The sequence below is a fragment of the Vulpes lagopus genome, chromosome 8, assembly GCF_018345385.1.
Source record: "Vulpes lagopus strain Blue_001 chromosome 8, ASM1834538v1, whole genome shotgun sequence".
In the NCBI taxonomy this organism is placed as follows: Eukaryota; Metazoa; Chordata; class Mammalia; order Carnivora; family Canidae; genus Vulpes; species Vulpes lagopus.
In genome coordinates, this window is record NC_054831.1 from 133,004,280 (window position 1) to 133,020,975 (window position 16,696).

Genomic DNA, 16,696 nt, shown 5'->3' on the forward strand with positions numbered 1-16,696 from the left:
TACCAGGTGGGGCCCCGAAGTGCCTGGTCCCCGCGCCCCGGGCCCACCCAGCCCTGCTGAATCAGACCGCCTGGGGGTGAGGCCCGAGCAAGCCTGGAGAGGGGGGGTGGGGGTGGGGGGACCTGCTGCCCCAGATCACAGAGGAGTTCCCTGCCCACCCTCCTCCTCCCTCCTCCTCCAGGCCCCGGACGGTCGGGGGCAGTGAGAGGCAAGTCCCATCAGCACTTTAAACCGAGGCTGCTTTTTTGTGACTCACCTCCCAGACTTCCTGCAACAGGCATCTCTAAATAGCAGGGTCCCACCCTCTGGCACAGCAGACGTTCTCCCCGGGGGGCGGGGAGGGCGGGAGGTGGCAAGGTGGGTGCCAGGCTAGGGCAGCCCAAGGGGGACCCAAGGACAGAAGACACGTGGCCTGTGCAGCTCAGGGGGCGCCCTGGTAGGACATCCTGTTTACAGGCTTTTGTTATTAAAGGAATTGCTGTCAATCAAGGTAATTCTAACCCTAGATGAGCAATAAATATGCTCCCAGCTAATCTTATGGGGATTTTATTGGCACCTTGGGGGCAGAGGTTCCTTTACCCTGCTCACCCCCGCCTCTCCATGCAAAACCCTGCTCCCCAGCTGATCCCCCACCTCCCCCTCCGGCCCTCCCCAGCCAGGAGACTAAGCAGTGAAGACAGAAGGCGTCCGGGCACAGGGCGAGGGCGGCTTCCCGGGGCTACCCGGAGGCAGGGGGTGACCAGAGAGCCTGACATAACCCCGGGTCGACCTGGCGGGATCAAGGCGGGCCTGCCCCCCGGCCCCCGGCCCCCGGCCCCCCGGCCCCCCGGCCCCCGAGGAACGGCTCCGGGAGTCGGTCCCAGCGTGCTCCAGGGGCCCGGCCGGCAAGTCCCGGCGCGCGGAGACAGGGCAGCGGCCCGGCCGAGCGCCAGCCGCGGCGCCCCGAGTGCGCGCCCGGGAGCGCGCGTCGCGCACTGCGCAGGGGGAGGGGAGGCCGCGGCCGCCGCTCGCGGGCGCGGTAGTGAAGCCTCCCAACAACTTTAACTGTCAATCAGACTTAATGGGGTATTAAAAACTGGGGGGGCGGGCGGGGGGTGGAAAGGGCAGCCCTCCCGCTCCGCGCCGCTGCGGCCCGGGGCGCGAATGGATAAGGCGGCGCTGCCGAGGGCGCCCGAGCCACACGCGCGGCGCACCCGGGCCCTCTCCAAGTTGGAAAGGACAAAAAGAAGGAGATAAATGTAACGAGGCCGGGAAAGGGCGCCGGAGCGAGCGGCCGGCCCCGGGGCTCCGCCGGGAGCGCGAGGCCGAGAGCCGGAGGCGCCGCGAGCGCGCGCGGGGGCGAGGCGCGCGCGGAGGGAAACTGACACCCGGACCCCCCGCTCCTCGCGCGCTGCGGGCCCCCGGGTCGCGGTCGGGCAATTTGCAGAATAGCGATGGGTCGGGAGACCTCCGCGGGCTGAACCCGGGGGCTCCGCGCACGCCCCCCGCCCCCCAGCACCAGCACCTCCAGCACCTCCAGCACCTCCAGCACCTCCAGCACCTCCACCACTTTTTCTCTATTTTTTTTTTTTTTTTTTTCCTGGAGAAGGGGTGGGGGGGGGCGCGCTACAATTTGGAACCTTTTTTTTTCTTTTTCTTTTTTTTTTTTCCAATCTTGCACTTTGAAACCTCGGGACTGTAGCAGGGTGCGCGCGTGCGGTTGGTGCCTCCCCCCCCCGCCCCCCACCCCCACCCCACCCCACCCCCACCCCCACCCCCGCCGCTGCCTAAACTCCTCTGCGAGCCTGTAAACATTTACCTGCGAATTCCCCAGCCCCGGCGGCTGCTGGGGCAAGAGGCTTCTTGTTAGAACTTTCCACCTCCGGCTTCCCCTCCAGCCCTCTCTGGCTGTCCCGACCTCCGCAGACGCTTTGCTCCTCCCGAGCAGAATTTATCTCTTTTTTTCCTGTTTTGTTTTGTTTTGTTTTGTTTCTCTTCTTTTTTTTTTTTTTCTTTTCTTTTTTTCTTTTTTTTAACCCTCACCCTGTGTTTTGCATTTGGGGAGGGGAGGAAGAGGTGGTTTCCAAGAGTGGCCAAGGTGGGACGCCTCTCCGACCCTTGATTTGGGTTATTTATTATTATTGTTTGCGGTGCTTTCTTTTTTTTTTCTTTTTCTTTTTTTTTTTTCTTTTTTTTTTGGTTGCTGTGTGGCTCGGTCCGGGGAGTTCCGCCGCGCCCCCCCGTGCGCCCCCAGCCCCCACCCCTCCCCGCCCCCCCCCCGGCCCGGCTCCGCGGCGCGGAGGATGGTGTGGAAATGGCTGGGCGCGTTGGTGGGGTTCCCTCTGCAGATCATCTACCTGGTGGCCAAAGCCGCTGTGGGGCTGGTGCTGCCCGCCAAGCTGCGGGACCTGTCACGGGAGAACGTGCTCATCACCGGCGGCGGGAGAGGCATCGGGCGCCAGCTCGCCCGCGAGTTCGCAGAACGCGGCGCCAGGAAGGTACGAGCCCCGCGCGGCGTGGGGAGGGCGCGCAGGCCGGGGGCGCGCAGGCCGGGGACGCCCCCCTGCAGCCGCGCCGGGACCCGCGCCCCCGAGCTGGGCACTGTCACCTTGCAGAGGTCCCGGGCTCCCAACTGTCTTCCTAGGGCAGGTCCGGAGCTGCCCCGCTCCTGTGCCTCGGCGCCCCTCCGCCCACCCCCATGCGCACCCCGAAACCGAGGGCGCCCTCCCATTACCCCGCACTCCGCCCTCCCTCCCTCCCTCCCCAAGGAAGGTGCTGCGCGTTCCCCGGCGCCCTCGCCTCGGTGCCACCACCCCGGGGAGTGCAGGGTGTGTGCGCTCCTGGGTAGAGCCGGGAGCCGCCTGCTTGCTGGCTCCGGATTTTCCTTGGCAACCCGCTTCCCAGCCCCAACCCGGCGGCTGCAGCTCCGCAGGCAGCGAGCCGGGGGGATACTTGCTTCGGGTCTGGAAGGGGGGAGAGGTCTCGCTCGCCTGTGCCTGTGCAGCCGGGCCTGACAAGCACTCCCACGCCCAGGTGTTTGGAAAATCTAGAAAGAGGGGGACAGTAGCTGACACAGAGTCCTTGTTCTCACCTTCAACCCTGCCCCCTCCCCTCCCCCAGATGCAGCCCCAGAGGGGTTCCCTTCCCATTAAATGGGGAGGTGGCACAGCGCGGGGAGGGCCCCCTCGCCCAAGGGCTGCCCTTCGCTTTGGGGCGGGTGCAGCATCTCTTCCTCTGGTTTTCCCAGACCTGGTGCCTGCGAGTGGGGAGGGTGAGCCGGCTGTCACCCAACTCTGACCCAAGCCAGGCTGACTCACCCAGTGACTAGAGCAAAGGAGAGAGAGGGAGAGAGAGAGAGAGGGGTTGGAGGCTGGCAGGCGGGACTGTCTCCAGCCGGCCCTGCGAGGAGGAAGAGCGAAAACAGGGAATTAGTTTGAAACTTCAACTGTGGAAGAACGAGGGGGTTGGGGGGGGGTGAAGGGGCCAGCAGAGCCAGCTGATCTGACACGGAGCCACATACCTAGGGGATTAAGTAAATATGTACTGTAGAAAACCAAACCTGCATGTAATTCCAGGTTGCTTTTGTTTTGTTAAATACTGCCCCGAGATTTACAATTCCTCCGGGGTGGCTCAGGCGGGGACTGAACTTTGGAGTCCGAACTATCAGCCGGAGCCGATGGCTCATTAACTCTTCCCCTGCCGGGGGCGTGGGGGAGGGGCGGCTGCGGCCGGGCGGGCGGCCTTTGGCTGTCCCCGGCTCCCGCTTCTCCTTGGGTGGTTTGGACAGCTGCTTGACCTTGCAGTTGGAAGGGTAGTTCGGAAGTGTTTTTAACCCTTGGACACACCGAAAAAGGAGAAGTGAGAGTTGTTTCATTTTCCTGGGGTGAGGCCCGCCGGAGGGTTCCCCAGAGCCCCGGGTTGGGGGGAGCCGGATGGCACGCGGAGGTGTCCTTGGGGGGGTATGTGGGGTGTGGGACGCTCAGTGTGATTGTCATTCCTTAGCTGTCTGCATCCCGCAGAAACTTTCTTCGGACTCTTCCAGCTGGCCCAAGTCCTGGTCTCTTTTACTGCTTTTGTAACTGGCTGCAGTAGGCTTACGAAGAACTCTTTTAGTCAATCTGGAAAAACTTGACTGACTATAAACAATCCTAAATTAAAGAAGTATATGGCATTGGCGGCGGCGGCGGCGGGGGCGGTGGGGGGGGTGTTGGTGACTCGTAAAACAGTGCAGAGTGGCACCCTGCAAGTTCCTGCACCGGGGGACCGACCGTGTCCCACCTTACTAGGAATGGGCATCCTCTTCCAGGGAACAAACTCAGGGCCGGTTAGCAGTATGTCTTAGATTGGTATCCGGCCACCGGAACGGGATCCATAGGGGCCTGTGAGACTTGCAGTGCCATTCGTGCTGGGGTTAGTCATCAGCCCTCAGGATGAACCCGAGTGCTCCCTCTAACTCGTAACTGTCTGACCAATTACTAAAGCTACTTTTTAATGAGCCCTCCACTTGCTGCCATGGTGGGGAATTTGGAATCTGTCTGAGTCCATCTGGGGCCAGTGAGAAGGCCCCGGGACAATCCCGAGCCAGGAGTGTTTGGGGGCCCACTGGGCTTGGGACAGAGGGCCGGGTGTTGTGGAGTGGGGACTTTCCAGGAGCCCACTGAGTGGGTTGTGGGTTTCGGGGTGGTCCTGGAGCCACTGCAGAGAGCCAGGGAGGGTGGCACCAGCCACAGCCTGATTCACAGATGACTGTCCTTCCCTTCACCTCGGCAGAAGGAGAGGCGGCAATGACAGCCCTTCCAACCTGGATTTGGGTGGGATTGGATCTGGAGGGGGAAGGTCCCCAAAAGGGAAAGAAAGAAGGAAGACCATAGCCTCTGCCAACAGGTGGCATATCCCAGAGGGAAATTCGTTTACCTTTGGGAAAGAGTGACAACCCGGTTTCCCATAATGATCTTTGGCAATAGGTGCCGGTGGCGGTGGCGGTAGTGTGCTTTAGGCTGCAAAGGTGACCCAAAGGAGGGTTTTTCTTAAAGGGACACAAAGGCTCCGGGAGCTAGAAAGCTCCCCACCTGGAGACATCTGTCCCTACCCACAGCTCACGGAGGTTAACAGAGGTAGGGCTGGCCATGGTTAGGGGCTCCAGGCGGAAGGGTCCTGCTCCATTATTCCCACTAGACTCCTTTTTCTTATTTTCTGTGCTCCCTGGAATTCCTCCCATGAAAGCAATCACTGAGCTTGGGCCCATCCCTCTTCCCCTCGAGGCTCCTGGCTAGCTAGTCAGCCTGCACAGCCTCCAAAGTCTTTGACCTTGACAGGGTTATTGGCAGGGGCCCCTGGGAGGAGGAGAAGTGGACTATTTGTTTGGAAGTATTTGCAGTGGCTGTTCCAGCTTTGGCACCAACATGAGGCAAATGGCTAGATTAAAGTCCTGGGCTGTGACTGCAGGCCCGTGGAGGCAGGCAGGGGCAACAGATGGGGGCCCAGTCCAAACATTTTAAGGAAGGGTCCAGCTGGGACTCGGGGGGCCATTCATTTCAGGGGGATAATATGAGAGCTGGCTCAGAGTTGCCTCTGCTTTGCTGTTACTGAGTTTGCATTATGTGGGTCGATAGCCTTGTTCCTAAAGCAGCTGGCGAGGGACTCGCCCTTTCTATAGATCTGTGAATCCTAGTCTCCTGCCCTGTCCGTTCAGCAAGTCCCACCTCCTTCCCATTCCTGGCGCTGGGGCAGGCCCAGGCCCGTCTATGCCACGATGACCGTCTGGTTCACCGAACCTGCTTGCGGTGTCCGTCAGGTGTCTGGCACAGCTCCAGGCCTGGAGGGGGGTGGGGGTGCAACAGAGATAAATAAAGACCCAGAAACACGGCTAGGTGCTCAGAGGCAAGGCACCAGTTACAGTGCGTATTCCTCTCCTGGCCGCCCTAGCAAAGTACCACTACCTTGATGACTTACAGGGAAAATGTTCCCTCGGTTACGGAGGCCGCGGGTCTGAAATCCAGCTGTGAGCAGGGCCCCACTCTTTAAAGGACTCTAAGCGAGACTCCTTCCTTGCTTCTAACAGCTCCGTGGCTCCTGGCGTTCCTTGGCTTGTGGTGGCACCTCTCCTGTCTCTGCCTCCCCACGGGGCCTTAACCTCTCTGTCCAGCTCTGTGTCCCCTCCTCTCCTTGTAAGGATACCAGTCAGTGGGTAATGACGCCTCAACCAGTAATGAGCCTTAACTAATTACAATCTCCAAAAACCCTATTTCCAAATGAGGTCACATTCAGGGCTTCTAAAAGGGCAGGAATTGCCGGAGGTAGGGGAACGCCACCCCAGGGCGGGGGGGTGCCCAGGAGAGCTGTTAATCTGTAACAAAGGCTCGCAGAAAGCTTCCTGAAGGAGGTCGCATTTGGGTTCCAAGCAAAAGGGATGTGGAAAGGTCACTCCAGGCGCAAGAAACCACCGGGTCGGAGACTATGTACCCCACTGGAACTGGGAAAGGGAGGCAGGAGGCAAAGAAGGACGATGTTATAGAGTGAGCTAGGGAGCTGGGGAGGTGAGCAAGCGGTCGGTGTCTCCGACCCTGAGTCAGGCCAGTACAGAGGAGAACAGGAAAAAGGAGGAAGAGAGGGGATGGGTCCAGGCAGGGATTCTTGTGGGACCCAGAGCCACCTGGACGAAATATCTTCTTAAACACTGATGTGGGAAAGTCACCAAAAAGGGGGTGCTGCGGAAGACAGCAGTGGCCCATCTCCCCCGCCCTCACCCTGAATGCAGACTTTGCTGGAAATTTCTGAGAAAAGGATCTGGCGCCTGTTTGATGCGGCTTAGAGCAAGAAGGTAGGCCACCTGTTGGACCTGTGACATCCAGAGAAAGCCTTTCAGCTGGTGGCATCAGGTCCCTGGGTTTCCAACAAGGGGCCTTGCACTTTGGACTATTACAAATGGGCAAACACCTCCCTCCTACTGACCCGCCCACCTTCCTCGGGGAACAAGATGACGCAACTGGGGCCCAGTCTTGAACCCGTGGCCTGGCTTACCTGGGCTGGGAGGCAGAGACTGGGTTCAAGGCCCAGCTCTGCTACAACCCCAGGAAAGTACCTGCCTTGTCTGGGCGGCAGCTAAGAAGCACACCTGTAAAATGAGAGAGGACACAACGGCCCCCAAGATCCTGGCCTTAGAGTTCTCATCTCGTGGACCCGCCACCCGGGAAAGCAACAGACTGCCGAGCTCCCCGCGTGGGGAGGAAGAGACCTCTTCAGAGCACATTTGTCCTGTTCGCTGCTGATCTCAGCCTTTCTTGCTACTCATCAGACCCACCGACTGAACAAGCAGCCGCGCGGTGCTGGGAAATGTGCCTGCGCTGGGTAGAGGCTCCCGGCCGCCGCTCAGCTGTCTCAGCACCTCCAGCTCGCGTCCGCCTTGGGTTTATTTCAACTCTTACAGGAGATGCTAATTTTTTTTTTTTTTTGACCTTTAGCTTTCAGGGGATTGAAATGTGGCCCAAATGCCCCAACTAGTGTATCAAGGAGAACTGCCAGCCTTTATCCTAAAGCCACCAAATTGTGCCTCAGGGCTTTAGAGGACGCCTACTAGCTCTAGTGCTACTGCGCTGAGCCAACGAGCTCGCGTTCAGTGCACCCAGCCCGTGCACCGGTGCTCACGTCGACTCCAGGCTCTCCTGAGCTTCGAGCTCCGCGGAGCCTGTGGCCCTGACCCCTGCACGGAGCCCTCTGCTCGCTCGCTCGCTCGCTCCTTATGGTTACTTCCCCTGCTCCGTTTCCATCTTGTTATTCGTCGAGGGCATCACTGAGAAATGACCTCAGCTGTGTTTCCCAGAAGGCAGCCCTCGGCCGTCGTCGTCGTTCCCTACCTAGAAAAGCTGTCTGGTTGTCACAGTCACCGCAACTTGTCCCGGAAGGACCTTGTCCCGACCTGCCGCCACCTTCAAAACCCAACAGGGTTCTGGGCATCGGGGCAGGAATGATTCCAGACCCAACCTACTCCCCTTTATCCTCGTGCAAGAGCATGACGGCACCTAGAATGTTAGAAGTGGCTTCCTTGTCGTTGACTTCAGAAGGCACCATCTAAAAATACATCCAGTATATGAGATATTTGCAAGGAAACATTTGAAACACATGATTCAGATGAACCGTGAAGGTCAGGAAAAGTCAAAGCCAAATGAAAAGGAGAACAGGGAGTCTGTTTAGACGCTGGCGTTCTCCGATGCACACGCGTCTACTGTGGGACCCGTGCGGGAGCGATTAGAGCCCCAGAAAAACCAGTCCTCGGGATTCGCAGAAAGAGGGCACCAGATAGCTGACCGGGTTAGCGAGTGAACGGAGGGTGGGAGCTCATTCATTCATTCATGCATGCATGCATTCGCTTGTTCATTCATTCCGCGAATCTCTGCACCTCCCGGGTGCCCTGTACACACTCCTGGAGATGCAGTAATGGGCGAAGCAGACAAAAATCCCCAGCCGCGCAAACAGCTGACAGTTTTGCGGAGGGGACCGACCGATAATAAACAAGACACATAACACAGAGCACATGAGGTTGTATGAAGTGCTGAGGGGAAACCCAAAGAGGCAAAGCAGACCCAGAGGAGGGAGTAGCCTTCCAGGCAGGGCTGGGTGCAGGGGAGGGGTGGGTGCCGGGCAGGGGGTGGGGAGCAGGGCCAGGCAGGTGGGGATCAACAATCTCCGTAACTGTCTGTGGCCCGGAGGCTGAGTGAGGCTGGGAGCAGTTGGAGGGTTTTGAACAGGGAAGTGAAGAGCTAAGGAAGTCTTCGCAGGATCCCGGGGCTGCCAGAAGCCAGGACGAGGGGCGCACAGTCAGGCGGCGGGAGCTAGCTCTCAGGAGGCCAGGGCTCCCCTCCGCAGCCTCCCCGGCAGACTTGCTCTGCCCTCCTCCGAGCGCGTTCCCAGCCCGGCTGTGCTCTCAGCTTCGCGCGTGGGATTTCGGAGATGCTGGCCGTGTCCCCGACATCTCTGCACCCGCGTGGAAGTGAAGGGGCCGGCGGCGCATCTAGGCTGGAGCGGCCCCGGTGGAGTGGGCGGGAGTCCTCCGGGACCCAGGCCTCAGATCAGAGTCTGCTGGGGACCTGCTCTCTGCTAGGTCCAGCTCGAGGGTGACAAGGCCCCGGGGTCATTGTGACTGCGTCCGATTGGCTCATCGATTCAGCCGGCGAGGCTTTGGAGCGGCCCTGGAGAAGCACATAAAGGAGGCTCTCTCCTGGTGGCACTTGGGGTCTGGTGTGACGACTGTCTCCAGATTGACAGCAACCGTGATGTTTTGGAAAGATGAGCCAGCTCCAGCAAGGTGACGTTAATGGCAATAAAGATTAACGCCCCCCCCGCCCCCTCCCAAAATAAAATAAAAGCAAATGTGTTGGTGCCCAGAGTGAAGGAGACACTTTTCTGTTCCACTTTGTCAAAGGACCTTCCGGAGCTTTGTGGTCAGTATTGGTCAACACTTCGAGAGGGTCCTTGAGCAGCTGGAGGGTGTCCAGGAAGCGGGCTCCAGATGACCAGGGCTAGAAGCCATGGCCTAGGTTGGATGGCAGGTCCGCGGTGTTCGGTTGAGGACCTCAGGGGCTGGGGATGGAGTCGGCTGCCTCACGACGCACGGAGGCAAGGGACCTGGTCCTGGTGGGATGGTGGGCCGCGCGGGGCCATGGGGAGGCCTCGGGGATGCAGACCCGGGTCCCGCCCCAGGAGCGCCCGCCTGCCCTCCGGAGCTTTCTGTAGCCCAGCGGGCTGCTCTCTAAGTGCGAGTGCCGTGGGGAGGTTAGGTTCTGGGCGGCCACCTGGGTCCCTTCCACCCCTTAGGGTCTGGGCACCATCGTTGCCAGAGTGACATCAGTGAGGACAGTGACCCGGGCAGGGGGCAGAAGGAGGAGTGGACACCAGCATCCATCAAGCAAGGTCTCAGCACAACCTCCCCAGGGGCCTCCGGGGTTATGTCACTGCTCTGCCGGGGTTTTGCAGGGTGCTGGAGAGAGGAGGGCGCACGGTGCAGGGCCAGCCCCGTTCCCGTCCTTCATGCCGACCCCCAGTCACACCTCCTCGGGCTCCTAGGGGTCCCCGTGACCGCGTGCCATCTGCCGCCCTGGTGCTGTAGTGACCATAGTGCTGCGATGACAGCCCCCCCCCCCGCGTGACTGTGGCACCGTCCCCGGCTCCGTCCGGTGGTCTTGGTGACTGTTGGGTGCTGCTTCACCTCCACGGTCTTGCCCCTGCCCGGAGGCGGGTGGGATCGGCAGCCCGTTTGTAAGCTGGGGGTGATGTGAGAGGCCTGGGAGGTTCGGCCTCAGGCAGACCTGGAACTCAGGACTCGTCGCTAGAAAACTAGGCCCGTGGCGGTTGGGACAGATTGTCTGGGCCTGGCCCTGCGCGTCCCGGCCGGGGTTACGGGGGTCGAGAGACAAGTGGCCAAGTACACAGAGGGCTCCGCGCAGAGGCTGGAGAAGCTGTACCAGGGCCCACAGGATGGAGTAATAGGATGGGCCGGGAGGGGGTTCAGGTCCCCTTGACAAAAACAGTCTTTCAAGCACCCAGTGACCGTGGTTGCATACAGTGAACGGGGGGACGCTCGCCAGGGGTCAGGGTATCGGGGCTTCGGAGGGTTTGCTGTAAACAACCAACTGCTAAGCAGGAAAACAACACAGTTGTGCTTCACTCATTTGACAACCAGGGTAGCACCTCCAACCAGGCGTGCGGGAACAGGGAGTGCCGGCTGCCTCCAGCTCGCTCCCACCCGGCCGGGCCCTCCCGCACCACCGAGGGCTTCGGTGGTACAGAGAAGGGAGCAATCACTGTTCATTAGGCGAAACCTTAGAAGACTTCTTGAAGGAAGTGGCAGCCGAGGCAGTTGTAGTCAGTCTTAACCTTTTGCTGGTTGCAGGACCCTCTGAGGACCCGAGGAAGGTATAAACCCTGCCCTGAGAAGAATACACAATGCACGTTTTTATACTCTTACGGGGTCCTTGGGTGTCCCGATGCCACCAGGTTAAGAAGTTTTGCACTGGATCTAATCAAAATCCACCCAAGTCCCTCAGGCTTGGCTTCTGGTTCAAGACTAGAGCTCATAGCACAGCAGGGGACCCTCTGGGGTCCTGTGACCCAGAAGCCAGAGCCAAGCCCGGGTGGACAGCACAGATGGGCGGCCGGGTGGCTGCTAGGTAATGCCGACGACAGCCGCCGGGCACGGGCCACCGGGCCCCAGCCTTCCTGGCTCGGCTGGCCATCCCCTGCTTTGGGGAGCTCAACCTCGAATTCCCCTTTCGGAGGCCTCTTGGGGAAGCAGCTGGAAAAGCATTTCGATCGTGAACGATATGATCATTTCGTCCACATTTGAAACCTGCTCCCGGGAGGTGTTTGTGGATAACCGTCTCCCCCGTGTGTGCCGCACTTCTCCACACCTCTGGCCTCTCCGGGCCCCCAGAGACCCCAATGTACCACTTGAGTTTCTGGGATCCGGTTTTCCAGACTAGGTTCCAGAGTACCCGAGGGATTCCAAGAAGGTGGAGCCACTTGGGAGGTGGAGAAAATGGGGTTCGGAGGGGCCTCGCCTCCACTTCCCGAGACCAGCTTCACGTCTGTCTGTCTGCTATGCTTGAATTCCGTGCAAAATTTTTGGGTGCATTTCGAAAGAATGTCATTACTCTAAATAAAAAATACATAAACATAGCTGTTCTAGGAACCACTCCGGCCACAGCCCCCTCCCCAGGCCACCCTCGATGGCTCTGCCACAGTCATCTCACCGGGTCCCCAATCTTGGCTCTTTACCCCAAGGTGAGGAGGCTCCACACTGCCGGGACGTCCTCTGAGCCGGTTCCTTTGCCTACGGGAGAGGGTCCCCACTAGTCCTACCCCAGGCGCGTGGACCCCCTTCCGCTGCCACCACGGGGGAGTCCGTGAGCTAGAGACCCCAGCGTCTCAGGCAGGATGGGGGCGGCCGCCCGAATTCCGCGTCCAGCCCTGAAGGCACGCGATGCGGCCCCCCAGCCCCAGAGCCACGGCTTCGAGAGGCAGAGGCCGGCCCACCGACCCCAGCCCTCACGCATGAATTTAATCCCAAAAATCCCAGCTCCCAGCAAGCTGCCCTGTGACCTTAGACCAGTAACTTTCTGTCTCTGGGCTCCAGTTCCCCTGTCTGAAAAACGAAGGTGTGAAGATTCAGGGAGATAACATCCTTTGTAGGAAAGGATGGCTCCCTCCAGGCGGGGTGGGGAGTCAGGGGCCGGGGCAGCTGCGGGGGGACAGTGGACACCCCCTAACCGCCGCTTTCTACCTTTTGCTTATTGAAGCAGGTACGAGGTACATGCAGGTACGAGGGGCGTGCGGCGGGGGGTGGGGGTGCAGAAGGCGAAGGACACGCGGCGGGATTTGTCCTGCTCCCGAGATTCCCCAGGAAGGTGGTGGTCCTACGGGTGCCCCAGAAGCCCGCAGCAGGCTTAGCTCTTGACCCCTTCTAGAAGCAGCGGGAGGGACTCTCACCCCACAGGGAGGGCTCAAAGCCCGGTGCTGGTTCCCCCCCAGGCTGAGGCCTCCACCCCTGTTGAGATGGCTGGTTACGACCCCCCACCCCTCGTGGGCAGGGGCTGGCCCGGCGCAGGCCCTCCCGTAGCTGCCGGGTAGAGGCTCCGGCCCCAGCTGCCCGCTTCCCTCCGTGGGTGTAGCCGGCGTTTTCGTCTCTGCATCCAAGTGGCTCAATGGGTCGGGGTTGGCGGTGGTGAGGCCGAAGTCACAGGTTACCATGGCAACTCAGCACGCTTTGCGGCCCCTCATTGCCAGGTGTCTCTTCCCAGAGACTGCAGGCCCCCTAGGAGCAGGGGACAAGGCTTCCTACTCGCCAGGTGTCCCGGGCACGGTACCAGGCGCAGGGTGGGCACTTCATAAATGTTTGTTGCCTGAGCAAATGCATGACCCCCCCCCCCCCCCATCCTAGCTGGTTAGAGCCTGTGTTCACTGAGCACCTGCTGGCCCAGGTGGAGGGAGCACTGTACATGGAGTCAAGGTGTTCACCGGGCTCCAGCCCAGTGGGCTCCAGCGCTGGTACCGTTACCATCCCCTGCCCACTGGTCAAGGCCCTCAAGGGATGGTCACACAGCTAGTGGGCGGCCAAGCAGGATTTGAGCCCAGGGGGTCCTCGAACAAGCGAGGTGCGGTGCCTCTGCGGAGCAGAACAGGTCCTGCGGACCGCACAGCAGACGGTGCCGCCGCCGCCGGGGGCTCCACGTGAGTCAGCGTGGGCAGAGGTAGCCCTCGGATTGCTTCGTTGACTCTCGTGACCGGAACGCCCGTGGGCAGGTCTGCTGCCGGGCCTGGCTTCGGGCTCCGGGGGCTCAGGACTTGGTCTGTCTTGGGCCGGGCCCCCTCCCCGGCCGCCCGGCTGCTTGCGTCTGCCCCCAGCTGCCTCCAGTGCCCCCCAGCTCCCAGCCCACAGGATAGACCCGGGTCTTCTCAGCAGTTCTCGAAGGGAACTCCAGTGCCCCCGGCTGTGACAGGGTTGAGCCTGAAGCCGTCACTACTGCAGGGTCACAGGCCCGTGTGAGTCGAGGGTGGACCAGCCCCAGCCAGTCACAGTGTTGGAGAGTGGCGAGGTGGCCTCCTGTTACAGGAGCGAGCGTGTCGGGAGCAGGTGTCAGCACTCCGGGTGAAGGTGTGCAGTCATCTCCAGTGGAAACTTCCAGGAGAACCTGTTAGCCAGTCCTCCCGAGTCTAGTCCTGCAGACCTTGTCAGGTCACTTCCAGACACTCCGGGGCTCAAAGGGGGAGCTGAAACCTCCTTGCCCTCAGGGAGTCTGCAGTTCAAAGAGGCAAAATGAGCAGCCAGTCAAGCTAGACTTCCTTTGTGCCCTTTTCTAGAAGATTGAAGGCCACCGTGATAGGAGAGTAAAGGAAGGCCCTTTGCTGGGTCCCTGTTCATAGTGGTGTTTCCCGGGTGTGAGAAGCCAGTTCTCCCTCTTTTCTGGCTACAGGCAGGTGAGCAGGAGGGAGCCCATACTGGGTCCTTCCAGGACCCCAATTCTCTGGGGTCCTTGAGGCAAGGACCCCCAGGACCAGGGACCCTGCAGAGCCCCGCCAGCCAGTGCAGGTGCTGGGAGCCTGGCGGGCAGGTCGTCCCGGGGAGCTGGGGCCAGGTGACCACGAAGGGCAGCGCGAGCTTCCTGCAAACAGGCACCAGACACACCCAGGCCATGACAGGCCACCTTTGGCTCCCGTCCCCGGATGGGGGTCCCGCCTCACCTCGCCGGGCTACTGCCCCGTGAACACGCAGCCGAGTGCAGCCCCGTGGGCGGGGAGGTGCGTCGTCCTGTGCTGGGGGCCACCGCGTGAGCCTTTGTGTTGGGAGGGGTGTGTGGGTGTGAGTGTGGGTGGGGGGTGTGCCTACACGCGCGCACGCGTATTGAGCATGCACACCCGCCTTCATTTGTTTTTCTTGCTCAGATTCAGCCAACTAGAGAATCGTAGTTCAGATTTTAAGTTCGAAAACCAACAAACCAAAGTCCATACGTTGGCTCTTCCGCTTACTTTGCTGAGTGACCCTGGGCAAGCTTCTAGACCCATCCGAGCCTCAGTTTCCTCATCTGTAAAATGAAGACTCAGTGAGATAATGTAAAGAAAGTCCTGAGCACAGGGGCAGCGGCTTGGGGGGCTCAGGGGTTGAGCGTCTGCCTTGGGTTCAGGGCGTGACCCCGGGGTCCCGGGATCGAGCCCCCCGTCGGGCTCCCCAGAGGGAGCCTGCTTCTCCCTCTGCCTGGGTCTCTGCCTCTCTGTGTGTCTCTCATAAATAATTAAATACAATCTTTAAAAAAAGTAAGTCCTGAGCCCGAGGTGAGTACTCCGTACACGCTGGTCACGGTGGTAAGGCCAAGTCATGTTGACTCTCCACTCCCACCTGTCCTGTACTCTCTTTACAAAAGCATCTCTTTATGGTTTTTAATTTTTTTTAAAGATGTATATATTTGAGGGAGAGAGCACGTGCACGAGTGGGCGAAGGGACAGAGGGAGATGAGAGCCCGGTGCGGTGCTCCATCTCACAGTCTCGTGACCCTGAGATCGGGACCTGAGCCGAAATCAAGAGCCGGACACTTAACCGACTGAGCCCCGCAGGCGCCCCTGTGTCGGGTTCGTTTTAGGCAAAGCTGGTAGGTTCGCTGGGGAGGGGCTGCCGTGCCCCCGGGAGCCCACAGACCTTGGGGCAGACATGGAGTGTGATCCCGACTCCTCTGTCCGGCGGCCGCGGCCCAGGCCCTCAGCCTCTCCGTCCGAGCTCCCTGCGCTGCTCACGCACACGCTCGGGGGCGTGAAGCAGCGCGCACTGTGCTCTTGGGGTTCTGGAGGTCAGAAGGCCGGCACGGGCCTCCCTGGGCTCAGGCCAGAGGGTCAGGGGCCCTCCTTTGGAGGCTCTCCGGGAGGATCTGTATCTTGCCCTCTCAGCTCCTAGAGGCACCTGTGTCCCTTGGCTCGTGGCCCCTTCCTGGGTCTTCGAAGCCAGCAGCTCCCACGCTCACATCTTCCTCTTCCTCCAGCTCCTGTAAACCTTGTCTGGTTTTAAGGCCCCTTTTGGGATTATACTGGGCCCATCTGGATCATCCAGGATAGCCTGTCCTTTTTAAAGTGAGTTGATTAGCAAATTTAATTCCATCTGCAACCCTAATCCTCCTTTCCCTCATAAAGTAACACATTCACAAATTCTGGGGATTAGGACCGGGTGTCACCGGGAAGCTTTGTCATCCGCAAAGTGACAGTGCTAATCCCAACCTCCCAGGGTCATTGGGAGGATTCCAGGAGTGGTCCAACCTGCTGAGCAGGGGCTCAGAAAATGCTGGTTGGTCCTGCCCTGAGCACCTGCTGAATCCAGAACTCTGTTCCAGGCGCCACCCAGAGTCACCAGGGGTGGAAGATGTCGCAGTTCCCACACGGCGCAGCTGGCACTGTGACCAGGGCAGTAGGACATCATCAGGGGAGGTGCCCTTGGAGAGCGAACCAGAAACAGGGGACTTTAATGGATCCTGTGCTGCGTGGGCAGCGGCTCCACATAAGAGACTACTCTGGGTCAACCCGGAAGGCCCTCTAATGGGGGTAGATTTGACAGGAGGGACGGGCAATCCAGGGGATGACCTTGGGTCGTGGGGACCAGGTGCACATCACAAGGAAAAAACACAGGCGCCTGGGTGGCTCCATCGGTTAAGCGTCTGCCTTCGATTCAGGTCATGATCCCAGGGTCCTGGGATCGAGTCCCACATCGGGCTCCGTGCTCAGTGGGGAGTCTGCTTCTCCCCCTGCACCTCCCCGCACCCCTGGCTGCTGGCGCTCGCTCCCTCTCTCTGTCTCTCTCTCTCTCATACACACTCACGTGGGCACACTCTCTCTCAAATAAATAAATAAAATCTTAAAAAAACAATAATAAGGTTCTGGGTCCCAGCCTCAGTCTAGCCAGGGAAATGGACCAGTGGCCCCCAGTGACGTGTACCACGTGACGACTGTTCTGACGGGCAAACCGTGGTGGGACCCCAGTGGGCACGGGGTCCGGCTTTCCAGCCAGTCTCTGCAGTGCTTCCTCGACATTTAGTGATTTTCAGGGACAATCCGGTTTGCTCCCCAGAGCAACCCTGCGAGGCAGGATATTCCTGTCCCCATTGTTAAAATGAGAAAGCTCGGGCTCAGAGAAGCCGAGTCCTCGCCTAACGTCACACAGCGCACAGGGTCATGGGACTGGCAGGCAGGC

The 16,696-nt window shown here is 60.1% G+C and overlaps 1 protein-coding gene across 1 annotated transcript in view; it reads left to right on the top strand.

The window, feature by feature from the left end:
* Positions 1 to 1,622: 1,622 nt before the first annotated feature.
* DHRS3 (dehydrogenase/reductase 3) overlaps positions 1,623 to 16,696 on the top strand; it is a 36,599-nt gene continuing 21,525 nt past the window's right edge. Inside the window, exon 1 of the mRNA XM_041765336.1 lies at positions 1,623 to 2,477. Within this exon, the coding sequence (XP_041621270.1) occupies positions 2,283 to 2,477 (195 nt within the window). The 5' untranslated portion in view covers positions 1,623 to 2,282. The remainder of the gene's footprint in view (positions 2,478 to 16,696) is intronic.